This window comes from Sturnira hondurensis, unplaced genomic scaffold, assembly GCF_014824575.4.
Source record: "Sturnira hondurensis isolate 20B ecotype Veracruz unplaced genomic scaffold, ASM1482457v3 Scaffold0022824, whole genome shotgun sequence".
Classification (NCBI taxonomy): domain Eukaryota; kingdom Metazoa; phylum Chordata; class Mammalia; order Chiroptera; family Phyllostomidae; genus Sturnira; species Sturnira hondurensis.
This window is the reverse complement of record NW_028095455.1, coordinates 364075-382544: the sequence shown is the minus strand read 5'-3', so window position 1 is coordinate 382544 and position 18470 is coordinate 364075. Positions and strand designations below refer to the sequence as shown.

At 38.3% G+C, this 18470-nt stretch overlaps 1 protein-coding gene across 2 annotated transcripts in view; it reads left to right on the top strand.

Annotated features, from left to right (window-relative positions):
• Window positions 1-18470, top strand: part of ERMP1 (endoplasmic reticulum metallopeptidase 1) — a 71040-nt gene that overhangs the window by 18925 nt on the left and 33645 nt on the right. The window contains exons 5-8 of one of the 2 annotated variants that reach the window (XM_037036340.1): window positions 14116-14262; window positions 14899-14991; window positions 16883-17095; window positions 17965-18182. In XM_037036340.1, the coding sequence (XP_036892235.1) occupies window positions 14116-14262; window positions 14899-14991; window positions 16883-17095; window positions 17965-18182 (671 nt within the window). Of the gene's footprint in view, window positions 1-14115; window positions 14263-14898; window positions 14992-16882; window positions 17096-17961; window positions 18183-18470 lie in introns of both variants that reach the window. The other variant, XM_037036339.1, reaches the window with a different exon arrangement.

Here is an 18470-nt window from a genome sequence, read left to right as displayed (position 1 = left end):
TATGCCCCTTTTTATTACAAAATCTTTTATTACAAAATCATAAGCATGTAATTTTGTAACATAACACTGTCACATTCAAGTACACCATATGACATTTTAGGTGAAATGTTCAAATTAAAACTATAAATTATTACACCCATATTATTACTGTACCAACCACACTCAAGCAGGCCTCACTTCTTCCAGACCCTGTGTGTGTGTGTGTGTGTGTGTGTGAGAGAGAGAAAATGTATGCTTAAGAGAAATGTCAGATATTTCACTGCCTATGTTTTTCTTTAGGAGTTTTATGGTTTTCACTTTTAACATTTAGGTCTTTAATTCATTTTGAGTTTATTCTTGTAAATGGTGTAAGAAGCTTGTCTAGTTTAAATTTTTTGTGTGTGCCTGTCCAGTTTTTCTAACACCATTTATCAAATAGACTGTCTTTACCCCATTGTATGTTCTTGCCTCATTTGTTGAATATTAATTAGCAATATATGTGTAGGTTTTTTTCTGGGCTCTCTGTTTCATGGATCTGTTTTTATGCCAGTACCATGCTGTTTTGATTACTATCATCTTGTAATATACTAAGATATTAGGTAGGATGGTACTCTAACTTTGTTCTTCTTTTTCAAGATTTCTGTGGCTCTTGGGGGTCTTTTGTGGTTCCATAAAATTATTTGAATTATCTGTTTTAGTTCTGTGAAATATGCCACTGATATTTTGTTAGAAATTGTGTTGAATTTATAGATTGCTTTGGGTAGTATAGACATTTTGATGACATTAGTTCTTCCTATTCATAAGCATAGCATATGCCTCCGTTTATTTGTATCCTCTTCAGTTTCTTTTTTCAGTGTCTTACAAATTTTTGAGTACAGGTCTTTTATGTCCTTGGTTAAATTTATTCCCCCTCTGTATGTTGTTATTGTTGATGCAATTATAAATGGGATTGTTTTCTCAGTTTCCCTTTCTGCTACTTGATTGTTGGTGTATAAACATGCTGCCGATTTCTGAAAATTTATTTTGTATCCTGCTACTTTACTGAATTCATTTATCAGTCTAGTAGTTTTTTAGTGGATTCTTTAGGTTTCTCTATATATAGTATCATGTCATCTGCAAATAGCAAGAGTATTACTTTGTTCCTTTCCAATTTGGTGCCTTTTATTTCTTCTTGTCTGATTGCTGTGGCTAGGACTTCCAGTACTATTTTGGGTTTTTTTAAAAACTTTTTTTAAAGATTTTGTTTATTTATTTATCTTTAGAGGGGAAGGAGAGAGGGAGAGAAACATCAATGTATGGTTGCCTTTTGTGCGTCCCCTGCTGGGAGTTGGCCTGCAGGGAACCCGCCTGCAACCCAGGCATGTGCCCTGACTGGGAATTGAACCGCGATCCTCTGGTTCGCAGGCCCGCGCTCAATCCACTGAGCTACACCAACCAGGTCCAGTACTATTTTGAATAAGAGAGGTGAAAGTGGACATCCCTCTCATGTTCTTGATTTTAAGGGAAACACTTTTAGTTTTTCCCCATTTAGTATGATGTTGTCTATGGATTTGTCCTGCAAAGTGTATAGTATGTTGAACTTTGTTTCCTCTTTTCCCACTTTGCGGAGAGTTTCTTTCTCTTCCTTTTCCTTCCTTCCTTCCTTCAATCCTTCCCCCCCCCTCTTTCTTTCTTATAAATGGATGCTGGATCTTGTAAAATACTTACGCCACATCTGTTGATATGATCATGTGATTTTGATTTTTCATTTTGTTTATGTGGGATATCACATTAATTGATTTGCAGATATAGTACCAACCTTGTATCCCAGTGGTAAAAACCTTTGATCATAGTGCAGTTTACTAATATTTTGTTGAAGATTTTTGCATCTATGTTCATTAGGAATATTAGGCTATAATTTTTCCTAGTGTCTTTATCTGGTTTTGAAGTTACGATAATGCTGGCCTCAAAATGAGCTTTGGAGTCATCCCTACTCTTGAATTTTTTGGAATACTTTGAGAATGATGGGCATTAGTTCTTTGAATGTTTGGTACAATTCACCTGTGTTTGTGGGAAGTGTTTTGATTACTGTGTCAATTTTGCTAGTAGTAATTGATCTGTTTAGATTTTCCATTTCATTTTTATTCAGTTTTAGAAGATTGATTGTTTTTAGGAATTAATCCATTTCTTCCACTTTTTGTAATTTGTTGGCATACAGTTGTTCATAATGTTTCCTTATAATCCTGTGTATTCCTGTGTTGTCAGTTGTTACTTCTCTTTCATATCTGATTTTATTTATTTAAGTCCTTTCTCTCTCTTTTTTTTTTGGTGAGTTTGTTGAAGGTTTATCTATCTTGTTTATCTTTTCTGAGATTTAGCTTTTGGTTTTATTGATCTTTTGTATTATTTTTTTAGACTCTCATTTATTTTGGCTCTGATATCTATTATTCTATTTCTTCTACTGGGGGTTTTATTTGTTATTCTTTTTCTAGTCCCTTAGGTGTAAGGTTAGATTGTTTATTTGAGATTTTTCTTGTTTCTTGAGTTAGGCCTGTAATATTATGAAAGCAGTCCTCTTAGAACTGCTTTTTTAATGTCCTGTGGGTTTTGTGTTGTTGCATTCCTGGTTTCATTTGTCTGAAGGTACTTTTTTAAAGATTTTATTTATATTTAGAGAGAGAGGGAGAGTGAGAGAGAAGGAGAGACACATCCACAAGTAAAAAATACATCAATCAGTTGCCTCTTGCATGACCCCAACTGGAGACCTGCCCCACAACCCAGGCATGTGCCCTGACTGGGTATTGAACTGACAGCCTTTCAGTTCACAGGCTGGCACTCAATCCACTGAGCCACACTAGCCAGGGCTGAAGGTACATTTTGATTTCTTCCTTATTCTTATTGTTAACTCATTCATTGTTTAGTAGCTTATTATTTAGCCTTCATGTGATTGTGTATTTTTCAGCTTTTCTTGTAATGATTTCTAGTTTGAAATGACTGTGATCAGAGAATATACTTGTTATGATTTCAATCTTAAATTTATTGAGACTTGTTTTGGGGTCTAACCTGTGGTCTATCCTAGAAAATGTTCCTTGTGCACTTGAAAGAATGTATGATCTGCTGCTGTGGGGTGAAATGCTCTAAATATTTATCAAATCCATTTGATTTAATGTGTCATTTAAGGCTGCTATTTCCTTATTTGATTTTCTGTATGGAAGACCTTTCAGTTGATATCAATGGGGTGTTAATTTCTCCTACTGTGGTTGTATTACTGTCTATCTGTTTATGTCCATCAAGATTTGCTTTATGTATTTAGGTGCTCCTCTGTTGGGTACGTAAATGTTTACAGGGGTTTACAGTCTTTTCTTTAAAATATATTTTATTAATTATGCCATTACAGTTGTCCTATTCCCCCCCTTCATTCCCCTCCACCCTGTGCATCCCTCCCCCACCATCCCCCCCTTTTGTTTATGTCAATGTGTCACAAGTTCTTTAGATTCTGTATTTCCCATGCTATTCTTGCCCTCCCCCCATCTATTTTCTACCTACCGTCTATGCTACTTATTCTCTGTACTTTCTCCCCCCTTCTCCTCCTCCCACTCCCCTGTTGCTAACCTTCCATGTGATCTCCATTTCTATGGTTTCACTCCTGATCTAGCTGTCCTCTTAGTTTGCTTTTGTTTTAGGTATGGTTGTTAATAACTGTGAGTTTGCTGTCCTCTCACTGTTCATATTTTTATCTTCTTTTTCTTAGATAAGTCCCTTTAACATTTCATATAATAAGGGCTTGGTGATGATGAACTTCTTGAATTTGACCTTATCTGAGAAGCACTTTATCTGCCCTTCCATTCTAAATGAAAGCTTTGCTGGATAGAGCAATCTTGAATGTAGGTCCTTGCCTTTCATGACTTGGATTACTTCTTTCCAGCCCCTCTTGCCTGCAAGGTCTCTTTTGAGAAATCAACTGACAGTCTGATGGGTACTCCTTTGTAGGTGACTGTCCCCTTATCTCTTGCTGCTTCTAGGATTCTCTCCTTCATTTGAATCTTGGCTAATGTAATTATGATGTGCCTTGGTGTGTTCCTTCTTGGGTCCAATTTCTTTGGGACTCTCTGAGCTTCCTGGATTTCCTGGAAGTCTATTTCCTTTGCCATATTGGGGAAGTTCTCCTTTATTATTTGGTCAAATACGTTTTCCACTCATGGCTGTTTCTTTCCCCCTTCTGGTACCCCTATAATCCAGATGTTGGAACGTTTAAAGATGTCCTGGAGGTTCCTAAGCCTCTCCTCATTTTTTTGAATTCTTGTTTCTTCATTCTTTTCTGTTTGGTCATTTTTTTCTTCCTTCTGGTCTACTCCTTTGATTTTAGTCTGTTTCCTTTCCATCACTATTGGTTTCCTGTACATTTCCCTTCATTTCAATTAGTTCAGCCTTCATTTGTTCCTCTAATTAGGGACTAAAATCAACCAGTTCTGTGAGCATCCTGATCACCAGTATTTTGAACTGTGCATCTGAAAGGTTGGCTATCTCTTGGTTGCTTAGAATTATTGGTTCTGGGGCTTTGAGCTGTTCTTGAGCCTTAATGTTTTGGTCTGTTCGCACCTGTTATGTATGAGGGGCGGAGCCTTAGGTGTTCATGAGGATGGGGTGACCCAGTGGCTGGGTTGTGATGCTGTATGTGGGGGTGGGGTCAGAGAGGGGCAATGGCGTTTGTTCTGCTCTTGGATTTCGGTTTGCTCTGCTGCTTCCTGCAAGCAGACCTGTCCACCCTGGTGCCAGCTCCCAGGTGTATGGGCCTGTGCACCCTCCAGGACCCTGTGGGTCTCTCCAACAAAGTCTCTGTGAGCCTGGGAGCCTCTCCCAGCACCTTGACCACAAAAGTCTTTGCAATTGGTGCTTTCAGGCTCTTAATTCCTATCACCGGGGCCCTAGCCTGAGTGGTCTGTCTTCACCGCTTGCTCCTTCACTTGGTTTATCTGTGTGTGAATGTGTGACAGTGGTCAGCCAGCCGGTCAGCCAGCCGCTTGTGCCCTCACTGGGTCTGGCCATTGCCACCCCACGCCTGGGATCTGCCAACTGCCGCCTGTGCTCCTGGGTCGGTCCACCGATCTTTCCTGCCGGACCCCACTCAGTCGCTGACTCCACCCCTCTCACTGATCTGGCTGAATGGTTCGTTGTTGTTGGACTTCCATACAGTTCAGTTTTCTGTGTTTGGCTGTGCTTTGTTACTAAAACTTTGTTGTGTTTGAACTTGGTTGTGTGAGGAGGCACAGTGTTTCCACCTACACCTTTATCTTGACCGGAAGTCTACAGTCTTTTTGTTAGATTGATGCATTTATCATTATATAAAGTCCTTCTTTGTGTCTAATTATAGCCTTTGTTTTAAAATATATTTTGCAGATGTAAAACAGCTTTTTAAAAATTTTCCACTTATATGAATGATCTTTTCCATCCCTTTACTTTTAGTGTGTGTATCTTTCATTGTGAAAGAATGGTTTTCTATAGTCTGTTATACACAGCATATATATAGGTTTTGTTTCATCTATTCAGCTACCCTATGTCTTTTGATTGGAACATTTAATCCATTTATATTTAAAGTGATTCTTGATAGGTATGTATTTTTTGCTGTTGTTCTTTATAACTGTTTATTTTCTTCCTTTCTTCTTAAATAAGTCCCTTTATTGAAACTTTCTTGTAGTACCAAGATTGTGGTAGTAAACTAAAGTTTGTTTTTGTTTTTTTTGGGGGGGGGGTCTGGAAAGCTCTTTATTTCTCTTTCCATTTTAAATGTTGCCCTTGATAGGTAGAGTAGTCTTGTTTGTAGGTCCTTACTTTTAATCATTTTAATTTTTATCATGCCAATTCCTCTGGCCTGAAATGTTTCTGTTGAGAAATCAGCTGACAGTCTTATGGGAGCTCCCTTGTAGGTAATTGTCTTTCTCTTGATGCTTTTTAGATTCTGTCTTTAACTTTTGCCATTTTAATTATGATATATCTTGATGTGGGCCTCTTTGGGTCAACTTGTTTGAGACCATCTATGCTTCCAGGATTTGTGTGGGTTTTTGTGTTTTATTACCCCATTAAGGAATCTATATTTTCAAATTGGTTCTCAATCCCTTTCTCTACCTCTTCTCTTTCTGATATTTCTGTGATGCAGATGTTGTTATGCCTGATGTTTCAGAGATCCCTTAGACTATTCTTACTAATTTTTTTCTTTTTGTTGCTCTAGTGTGTGTTTTCTGCTACTTGTCTTCCAAATCACTGATTTGTTCCTCTGTTCCATCTGACCAGTTGTTGAGTCCTTCTAATGTATTCTTTATTTCACGTATTGTATTCTTTATTTTTTACTGGTCATTTTTATGGTTTCTTTTTTCTTTTTTTATATCCCTTATCTCTTTGTTTAAGTTCTCACTGAGTTCATCCATTCTTCCCCTAAGTCCCTTGACCATCCTTATAACCATTATTTTGAACTCTGTATCTGGTAGATTGCTTATCTTCATTTCATTTGGTAGTTTTTCTGGGGATTTCCTTTTCTTTCATTTGGAACATATTTCTTGGTCTTCCCACTTTGGCTGCCTCTCTGTAGCTGTTTCTGTGTTATTAGGTGGATCTTCTATGTCTTCTAGTTTTAATATGGTGCCCTGATATAATAGGTGTCTTATGGATCATGGTGACACAGTCTCCCTGATCACCTGAGCTGAGCTCCAGGAATGTCCCTTGTGTGGCTTATGTGAGCCCTTCTGTTGTAGTTGATTCTTGATTTCTGTTGGCCTGTCTGTGAGTGGGGTAAACCTGAGGGGTCTACTCAGGCTGGCTAACTATGAGGGTTGGCTGCGACCACCATGTCTATGCTGCTGTGAGGGGGTTCACTCCACAAAGCCCGATTTGCCCCAGCAGGGTCTGCTGTCTGCTGAGATCCTGTCTTGGGTGTGCCACATGTGGAGCTAATTGGGTCATGCTCTAATGTGATTTTAATCCCACCACTGGGTCTGTTATTTCTGGGGCCTCCTGGGAGGAACTTTGGTGCATGGCAATGTCAGACGCTGTCTGTGGCTAGTCCTGGGATACCTGTTTGTTAGCTACAAAGCAATCTACAGGTCGTGGCTAACTCTTCTGGGCCCAGCTATGCCTGGGAGGGGCCAAGCTGTGCATCAAGGCTGGCTTCCACTAGCACTGAGCACAGGTCAGCAAAATACTCAAGGCAACTCTGAGATCTGGCTCTGCTTGCCAGCTTCCTTTTAGGCTCAGTTACTGCATGAGCCTTTGGTTGCATGCACATGAGGTATGTTCTTAGTGAGTCACCAAGTAGGTGTGAGTGGTGATCACTAGATTAATACAGATTCAAACTTAAGCACCATTGCTTGTCCTGAAGTCACTCGGCAAGTTTCAGGGTACACCAAGGCAGCCACCATACCTGGGTACCTGTGGACCTTTGTGGTGGGGGTGGCTCTCCCAGTTTTCAGGGTAAGCCCAGCAGAGTTCATCAAGCCCAAATAGACCAAGATTTGGTCATGTGAAGGAAGGCTCTACACAGAAGTGGTGGCACCAGTAAGGTGTGTGAGGGAAAAATGGCTGTTGCTCTAGAGCCACACAGCTGTCTTTCCCTCTTTGACAGCCTTCCAGGAGAGGCTGCGCTGAGGGTCCAAACTGGCCACATCCAGCTGACTCCTTTGCAGGGTATAAACTTGGCATGGCAGGGCCACTGGTAGTTGGGAGGATGGGGCTAGTGGAGATTTGTGGGAGGGAAGTGCCAGTCAGGTGAGGTGGCAGGGGAATGGACCCTGCCTGAGCCCACAACTAGGTCTCTGGCAATCCATGAGTTCATCTTCAGGAGCCCTCCGAGAAAGTCTGCACCAAGGGCCCAGACAGCTGACTCCTTGCAGAATGTGAACTCAGTGGAGTGAGGTGATGGAGCATTGGGAGGGTGGAGCCAGTGCATTCCTTTAATCTGATGTCAGATGGAGTGGAGTGCTTGACCTAGGAGAGATGGTGTCTGTGGTGTGGGAGAGGAACTCAGCACAGGCACCCTGGTTGCCATCCTTTCACCTCTTTCCCCAGAGCTACACAACCCAGTCTTACCTCAGACACTGCCTTCTGCTCTGTTCTCCCCCTGACCAAACCCAGGATGAGTGGCCACAAATGAGATTTTATATGCTGTTTTTTTCAGAGGGTGCCTGGGTTCCTGTAGACTGCTGTCTACATGGCAAACAGAATCCCTACTGATTTTCACAGCCAGATATTATGTGGGCTCCTCTTTATGGCTCTGGTACTCCTGGCTGAGGAGTTAGTTTGGTGTGGGCTTGAGACCTCACGTTTCTCAGGGGGTCCTTTGCATTTGAAATATCCTTCTGAATTCTCAGCTGCCACCCATGGGTGCAGGGCCAGCCCTTTTCATGTCTCTGCTCTTCCTACCAGCCTCAATGTGGCTTCTTCTATAAATCCTTGGTTTTAAGACTTCTATTAAGCTAGCCTTAGTTGGTTATTCAGGTTGGTTGGTCTTTAATTTAGTTGTAATTCCAATTTGGACCTGGGAGGAGAGTGTAATTCTCTTCTACTCCATCACCATCTTGGATCTGAACATTCTTGTAAATGCCTTTTGGTACACATGTACATATATGCACATTTCTGCCAGGAATTACTGAATCATAAGATGTGCATATTTAGTTTTGGTAGATACTTTTGGTAGATAAGTGACATAGATTAAAAAATCCTAAATAAAATATTAGCAAACTGAGTGTAGCAATATATGTGTATGTCTATGTGTACATTCCCACCAATAGTACGCAAGGGTTCCTTTTTTCTATACCCCCACCCATACTCATTTTCTTATCTTTCTGGTAGTAGCCATTGTAACTTGTGGGTGGTGATATCTCATTATGGCTTTGATTTGCATTTTCCTGATGATTAGTGATGTCAATCACTTTTTCATTTACCCATTGGCCATCTGTATATCTTTGAAAAAGTGTCTATTTATATTTTCTGCTAATTTTTTCATAGGATTTTTTTGTTTTTATTTTTTGCTGTTGTATGAGTTCTTTATATATTTTGGATAATTAACCTCTTATCAGATAAATGATTTGCAAATAATTTCTCCTAGTCAGTGGTTGGCATTTTTGTTTTGTTGATGGCTTCTGTTGCTGTGGAGAAGCTTTTTAACTTAATGTATTCCTACTTATTTGTTTTTGCTTTTGTTGCCTTTGCTTTTTGAGTCAACCCCCCCCAAAATTATTGCCAACAACAATGTTAAGGCGCTTACTGCCTATGTTTTTTCTTCTAGGAATTATCTGGTTTCGGGTCTTAAGTTTAAGTCTTTAAGTCTTTAATCCATTTTGAGTTAATTTTTGTGTATACTGTAAAATAGTGGTCTAGCTTTTATTCTTTTGCCTGTTACTGTGCAATTTTCCCAACACCATTTTTTGAAGAGGTTGTTCTTTCCCCATTGTATTGGGAGATAAAAGGCAGCTCATTTCAGGGTTAAGACAAAAAGTAAAATTAAATAAGTTTCATGATATATTTTTACTTTTCCTGTAGTTTTCAGAAATTCATTTAGTTTTCCTGTTCATTGATTTTCAAATTGTCAGGCCTTTTTAGGGGATATGTGAAAGACTTTTTTTTTACAAAGAGACTTTTCTTTTTCTATATATGCAAATTCTGTAATAAATCACCGTCTCAATTAGGAATAACTTCAGATAAGTGAAAAACACTCTTTGCAGTCTTTTGTTATTATTGTGAACTTCCGGACTTTGTTTATTTTATGTTTTCTCTATTGATTATTGGCTTAACTACTTTGTCATCTGAAGTTTCTTTCATATGACTAGCCCATTAAATACATTGTTGTTGTTTTTTTTTTTTTGATTTTGGCACTTTTTTTTAAGATTTTTATTTATTTATTTATCTTTAGAGGGGGAGGAGAGAGGGAGAGAAATATCAATGTATGGTTGCCTCTTGTGCCTCCCCTGCTGGTAGTTGGCCTGCAAGGAACCGACCTGCAACCCAGGCATGTGCCTTGACTAGGAATCGAACCGCGATCCTCTGGTTCGCAGGCCCGCGCTCAATCCACTGAGCTACACCAGCCAGGGCTTAAATACATTGTTAATAATTTCAAATTATGAGAACTTATTGTACATCCACAGAAATTGTCTCCCCTTTTTGTATTTAACCTCTGTTTGGTACAACATGAATGGGGTTTGCCAAGAAATAACAGTGATAACTGGGATCTGTGAATTCTTGTAATTTATTATGACCATATAATTCACCATGAAAAAGGAGAGCAGTGTTGTATAGTGTTCAAGAATGCAAACTTTAAATACCAGATACCTTTAACACCCTTCTGATGTTAGAGAAAATTACTTAACTCTCAATGTCTTCCATTTGTAAAGTGGGTTAGTTAATAGTGTCTACCTCCTATGGTTGATGTGAAGATTGAATAACATAATACATGTAAAGCATGTATAGTAAGCATAATGAGAAAGAATACTGATATGATTAATAATGAAACAAGGAGTCATTTGAGACCCAAAGAATATTGAAAAGAAAAGGTAGCATCCTTCACCTTTTCCCTGCAAAATCCCAGACCTATGAATTTTTTTTGACCAGGTTTTTTTAGGTTGGCCAAAAAGTTCTGGTTTGAAACAATTTTGTTAGATTGTATTGTGACAGCTGTCATATCAGCATCCATTTAAAAAAACTTATTAAAATCAGTGAATTTTTTGTGTAGCCATTTTAATATTGAAGGTAGAAGAAAATATGCAACATTGCTAGCATATTATGCTAAATAATTTCAAGAAAGGTAAAAATGTAACTGAAACACAAAAAAATGATTTGTGCAGTGTATGGAGAAAGTGCTATGACTGATCGAATGTGTCAGAAGTGGTTTGCAAAGTAACGTGCTGGTGATTTCTCACTGGATGATGCTCCATGGTTGGGTAGATCAGTTGAAGTTCATAGCCAGATACTTAGTTTTCCAGCTCGGTTATTCCATCTGTAGTTAATAGTTGGAATTCTAGAGGAAGTGCTTCCTGTTCTTCTTTATTTATGTATTTATTTCAGAATTTCATATAATTTTATTATATTGTGTAGATTTTATATTATGTTACTATGAGTTTCATACATGAATTTTTCCAATTTAAGCCCAAGACAGTCCCTTCAACTGGTGCCTTAGACCTTTTGATATTTCTCTGACATGTTCCTTCAAGCACTTTTTTACTTTCTAGCACAAGATATTCTGACTCCTTTTGTATTTTTCTAGCCCTACTCCTGGATTTAGCATGTCTCAAAGGAGACCTACTGTTTTCAATGCATAATGGTTTTCAAAAGCAGTGATCTTGGTGCTATGTGTGGTTTGTCTTTATATTTATTTTGTTTGTGCTTTGTAGAATGTTTTGAATTCACAGCTTAATGTTTTCTGTGAGTTTGGAAAAATTATTGGCCATTATCTCTTTAAACATTGCTTCCGCCCCATTCTATCTCCAGTTAGTCATATACCTTTTTACTGTATCCCATATATCTTTCATACTTATTTTTATATTTTTCATCCTTTTTTTCTGTGCTTTAATTCTGTTGATCTGTAATTCTTTCTTCTGCTGTTTTTAACCCTGTGTTAAACCATCTATTAAAATTTTAACATCAGTTATTATGATGTTCAGTTCTAGAGTTTTAATTTGACTGATTTTCAAAATAGTTTGCACTTGTATGGTGAAGTTCTTATCTGTGTTTTGAACATATTAATCAGTTATTTTAAAATTTGTATCTGGTAAATTACAGTATGTGGGTCACTTGGGTAACTAGTTCTGTAGTGTTTCCCTGCCCCTACCCCAATTGTGTGGGGTTTTTTTTTTTTCTGTAGGAAAGCAGTTTGATTATCTGTGTATGAGGTTATAAAAGTGTCAATAGTCTTAGATTCTCTGAAGTATAATTACTTTATCTGTATACTTTAGTCAACTTTTTGCTGAATTTTGTTGTAACAAACAACCTATGAGCCTCAGTGGGTCACAATAAATAGCAGAGGCTTATTTCTTGCTCAAGTTACATTTGCTTCCGGAATAACAGCAGTTATGTTCCATGGTTATTATGTTCCATGTGTCTTTGTTCACCCTGGGATTCTCAATCACGGATGTGGTCTCACGGACCATGTGATGTGTCCTAAAAGCCTTCTTCATTGAGGTTCATGTCTCTCCCATTCATAATCTATTTGCCAATGCAATTAGCAAATGTGGCCAAAATGCAGTGTGGCCAAACCTGCAGTTAACAGAGTGAGGAAGTGTATGTGCTAACTTCCACAGGGAGGCATTACAAGTTAAATGGGGGAAGAGGGGAGAGGAGTGGCACCAACTTACACCAAACACCAAAATAAATTCAAGGTGGATAAAAGACTTAAATATAAGCTGTGAAACCATTAAAGCCCTAGAGGAGAGCATTGGCAAAAAAATCTCAGATATTCCACGCAGCAGTATTTTTACTGATACGTCCCCTAGAGCAAGGAACATAAAGGAAAGAGTAAACAAATGGGATCTCATCAAAATTAAAAGCTTCTGCATGGCTAAGGAAAATAGTATCAAGATAAAAAGAGAAGCAGCAGCTTGGGAAAACATATGCCAATGATACCTCAGATAAGGGTTTAATCTCCAAAATATACAAAGAACTCACTTGACTCCACTCAAAGAAGACAAGCAACCCGATTAAAAAATGGGCAGAGGACTTGAACAGACATTTCCACAAAGAGGATGTACAGAAGATCCAGAGACCCATGAAAAGATGCTCGATATCACTAGCTATCAGAGAGATGCAAATTAAAACCACAATGAGATACCACTTAACACCAGTCAGAATGGCTATCATAAACAAAGAAACAAACAACAAGTGCTGGAGAGGTTGTGGGGAAAAGGGGACCCTAGTTTACTGTTGGTGGGATTGCAGACTGGTACAACCACTATGGAAAACAGTATGGAATTTTCTAAGAAAACTAAAAATGGACCTGCCTTTTGACCCAGCAATTCCAGTGGAATTACATCCTAAGAACCCTAGAACACCAATCCAAAAGAACCTATGCACCCCGATGTTCATAGCAGCACAATTTACAATAGCCAAGAGTTGGAAGCAACCTAGATGCCCATCGGTCAATGACTGGATCAAAAAACTGTGGTACATTTACACAATGGAATTCTATGCTGCAGAAAGGAAGAAGGAACTACTACCCTTTGCAACATCATGGATGGAACTGAAAAGCATTATGCTGAGCGAAATAAGCCAGGTGGTGAAAGACAAATACCATATGATGTCACCTTTAACAGGAATCTAAACAACAAAACAAACAAGCAAGCAAAATATGACCAGTGACACTCAAATATGGAACAGGCTGACAGGGTCCAGAGGGGAGAGGGGAGAGAATCATAGGGGAAAAGGGGATGGACTCACATGAACAAGTATAAAGGACACATGGACAATAACTAAGGGTGGGGGGCGGAAAGGGGAGGGAGGCGGGGAGCATGGGGCGGGGGACGGGCAGGGTTGGGAATATAAGAAAGAAAGCTGTACTTGAACAAGAATTAAATAAAAAAATTATTAAAAACTGCTAAAAAAAAAACCACAATTTATCTCACTGTCCTAAAGAAAATAACTGCCACATTTGAACATAGCCATATGTGCATGAAGATATTAGTGAATAATTATTAATAATGATAAAAATTATAAATAGTAATAAGGAATTCTATTGTATATTCAGTGTTATATAATTATTAAAATGACCATTATAATGCCTATCAATATAGGAATATGAATTTAATATAATGTTAAGTAAAAGAGCAATATATGAGTATATATAACCTATGAGTACAGCTAAGTATACACAATCATAAATTTTTTTAAAATATGAAAATTTTATCTTAGAATGATCAACTTTTGAGTGATTTTTTATTTTTAAACTTAAACTTTTTATAGTGTTGTTTTTTAATAATTAAAAATAATTTTATTTTATGAAGGGTTATTTTTCATTCTAAAAGGCATACATATTTACTAGAGAAGTATTGGAAAATACAGAAAAAATGATTTAAAACAACCTTGGACCTTTCTCCCCACACCATCACAGTAACTATTTCAGGTTTAAAAAAGTAGTATGTTAAACAAATTTACATACTAACTTTATGTTGTCATGTTTCCTTTCAGGTCCTGAAAACCCTTGGTTGGTCCAAGCTTATGTTTCAGCAGCTAAACACCCTTTTGCTTCTGTGGTGGCTCAGGAGGTTTTTCAGAGTGGCATCATTCCTTCAGATACTGATTTCCGTATCTATAGGGATTTCGGGAACATTCCAGGTATTTTGTCCATTATTATGGGCTATGCTTAATTAGTACCAAGTTTTACATTTTGGAAGTTTGTCAGTAGGTAGTATTTTCTGAGAGAAATTTCTCTGTGGAAGAGCTGTGTCTCCTGACTCACTGAAACTAAGTTCCTGGTATTTTCCTTTTAAAAAAAACTGTAGTTTAAATGCTTGCTTTTTCTATAACATGTCATCTTGCCCCACAGTATGACAGGAGAATGGGAGAACTTTTGCAGTTCATCCCCAAAAGATGGTAACAGATTGTTCATGGGTCTTTGACTTCATTTTTATTTTGCTTTGCAAAATACCATCCTTGGTGACTTGTACAGCTTATTTGAATTTAAAATTTGGCTCTGGCCTGGCAAGTACATAGACGGCAAAGTTTTGATGACCTCCTAAGCTCAATATTCCTACTCCTTGCTGTGTGACTTGTAATGCTTCCCTGTACAGTAGCTTACTTCCTCACTCATTATGTATTGAATTATGTACCTAGAATTTCATCCATAAATGTGACAAAGCAACCATGCCAGTGCTTTGACATTTTGTCTTTTAGGAATTTAAAACATTAAACAAATAGACCTAAACCAAGTTTGATCTTTAAAGCAAAATGACATTTTTGTGTATGTTTTAGGAATAGACTTAGCTTTTATTGAGAATGGATACATTTATCACACCAAGTATGACACAGCGGACAGAATTCTAACAGATTCCATTCAGAGAGCAGGTTGGTATTCTAATCTGAATTTTTCATATATGGTAAGATGGAACATTAGGGATGACCTATAAACCTATAAATATTTTGTGACTTGAGCATTAGTGAGGTAGTATATAGTGTGAATGAGCTGGGGCTTTGCAGTTCAAGATATGAGGGCTTCAGGTTTAGCCTTGAGTCTAGCTTAGCAATGAAGAGCATAGGACTATTCATTGTGGGTGATTGGAAAGGGAGTTGACCGGGGTTATGGTAGGACTGCTGAGCAATGAGAGAGTAGCCAAAATGGAAGCTATACATTGGAGGTGGCACCAATACATTAGGGCAGCCTGCCCAGGTGTAAAAAACTTACAGTGATCCAAGGTTGGGTGCTGAGGGCAGGTGAAAGGGTTATAGGGCAGGTGTCAGGACAACACAGGGGCAAGGGAGTTAAAAGTGCTTTCCGGAGAGATGTGGAGTAATTGGGGGAGGCAAGTCTGATGCTGACCTTAAAGAGTTGGTGTGATTTGGCCCAGTGGAGAGTATGTTCCAAGAGCACAGCGTGGGTAGGATGTGTTTGTGGGCATGGGAGGCTCTGTTGATAAGTGGATTGTCAGGCTACAATCTAATGGAAGTTGTATTTTCAGAAATAGAGGCAAATGAGGTAGAAGTGTAGGGGTAGAGAAAATTGTAGAGGGCTTTTAAAATCAGCAGGAAGATGCTGTAAAAATAAGGGATCATTAAAGGCCTATGTACATGAACAAATTGATGGCTTTAAATGCTCTTAGGCTCATGGCACTGTCTGGAGTGGATGGTGAGAGTCGGGAACCATGCTCTAAGTCAGGAGACAATAATTTAAGTGTGGAATAGACCTAGACTGTGGTGTTTACAAAAGATAGGAAGAAAGGGGAGCGATGGAAAAATTAGGTATATTTTAATGTAAATTCCACAAGATGTGACAAGTTAGACAGAAGGGATGAATCAGACAGATGACAGCAGAGGCGATTGCAAAGTAGAAAGCCTGGCCGACTAGGGAACAACGATGCCACGGCCTGTGATCGGGATGTGAGAAGCTGATCCTCATCCAGAGCAGCAACAGAGAGGGGAAGGAGACCTTGAGCTCTATCAGATGTGTAAGATAGAGAGGGGCTGTGAACCAACCAGATGGAAATATAGGTATAGTTTTAGAGCTCTTGGCAAAACTTGGTATATGGGTTTGGGAATGAAAGGCACAGAGGCTACCACAAAAGGTTTAGAGAATAGAAATGCTTTTTGGAAGAGCAAAGTTAAGGTAAAGGACTAAACCTGAGCTTTTGGGGAAACATTTTTAGGCAGACAAAGAAGCCAGTGAAAGACAGTGTGGTGTCTTAAATGAAAAGAAGAGAAAGTCAAGGATAGGATGAGCAACAGGAAGAAAGGCCAATCATTCAAGGCTTTTTATGGCTCCTATGTTAAAGCTCAAACTCATTTATTCGTTGATACAACAAATATTATAGACCTCTGCACCAGGTTCTGCCTGATAATGACTTTTCCCATCCTTGCTAAATAATCTCTCTCCTCATTCATAACTTAAAAAAAGACTTTATTTATTTATTTGTAGAGAAAGGGGAAGAGAAGGAGAGAGGGAGAGAGACATCGATGTGTGAGAGAATCATCAGCCGGTTGCCTCTCGCACACCCCCAAATACATAGTAAATGAACAGGCACTGAGAAACAGCCATTGAGTTTGTTACCAGAATACGACTGATCGGAGACCAGTTCTAACAGATGGGAAAGATGAAGGCCAGTTGGCTGAGTTTCTAAGTGGAGAGGAAATGAAGTAGGAGTTTGGAACTTATCTGAAAAATTTAGTAAGAAAAATTTAGGTATTTATTCAGACACTGGATAGTTTATAAAACTTTATCTTTTCTTTTTTTCTTTACTAACAGGTGACAACATTTTAGCAGTTCTTAAATATCTAGCTACATCTGATATGTTGGTTTCTTCTTCTAAGTATCGACATGGGAACATGGTCTTCTTTGATGTGCTTGGCCTATTTGTCATTGCCTACCCCTCTCGTGTTGGGTCCATAATCAACTCCATGGTGGTAGTGGCTGCTGTTTTGTACCTGGGCAAAAAATTGTTGCAGCCCAAACATAGGAGTAAGTATTTTCCTCAAAACTGCAGCACTGTCATGGTATATAGTGTTTGCCTAAAAGTTTTTAGTCAATTTGTTTATAGCTTTCCAAGAAGTTAAAAACCCTCAGAAAAATAATATTTGATTTATATAATAAGAAATTTCTAAATGAATATCAGATTAATATGTTTATTATGCTTTTAGTCTTAGAGAAGCAGGGAATTTTATGTATTTATGCACTCCATAGAAGTATCACATGGGAGCTATTAGAAAATGGTTTGTACAGATTAAGTTTTAGTGAAAAGCCCCATTAAAACGTCTTGTCTGTACTACAGACAAATAGCACACTGTTCTGAAGTATAAATTAACTCCTTCTAGTGAAATTGTTTTCCTTTTGCTTGAAATGTTTTATAGTCTAAGCTGGTATGTACTGTTACTAGATAAAATATTCAGTAGCTAATTTAAATAATCCTTTAACAGCAGTCATTTTCCTGTGCTCCTTCTTTTCCCGGGATAGCTTCTTCTTGCAGGATTATATGTGGTAGTTTGTTTTCCATTCTTGCTGGTATTTTGATACACAAAGCATCCCAAAGGTGATGAAGATTAAGACTATGCACTTTCCCAGTCAAGAATATATCTGGACTACTCCTGAAAGACTTAGCTCTTTGAGTCTTTGGTACCCAGAGACTCTCAGTAAATGTTACTTAATTTTATTCATTAATACCTTACCTATTCCAGTATTTAACAAACCTTATCCCTGGGGCAATGCAATACTTTTCAGTTACAGTAGTAAATTTCCTGTTTTAACGTTTGCCCCCTTAACTCTACTGATTGTTTATGAAATTGTTTAATAAAGATGATGGTCTCTATGTTGTGTTTTTTCTTTCTTAGCAGCTAACTACAGGAAGGACTTCTTCTGTGGACTTGGCATCACTCTGATAAGCTGGTTCACTAGCCTGGTCACAGTTCTCATTATAGCAGTGTTCATCTCTCTGATTGGACAGTCTCTCTCATGGTATAACCACTTCTATGTCTCCGTTTGTCTTTATGGAACTGCTGCTGCAGCCAAAATAATATTCATACATACTCTTGCAAAAAGATTTTATTATGTGGTAAGTGTTAGGTGTATTTGTTGGTTTCTTTTTGTTGCTTTCAAGGATTGAAAACAAACTCAATTGAGATTCATTGTACAGTCATGTACCGCTTAACAGTGGGGTTACGTTCTAAGAGATGTGTTATTAGGCGATTTCATCATTGTGCAGACATCATCCAGTGCACTTATACAAACCTAAATGGTATAACCTACTACTGCAATTGTATGTGCTACACTTTTATAGAATGGCTGCACAGCATCACCACAAACCCATGGTAATGCATTGTGACATTATGATGGCTGAGAT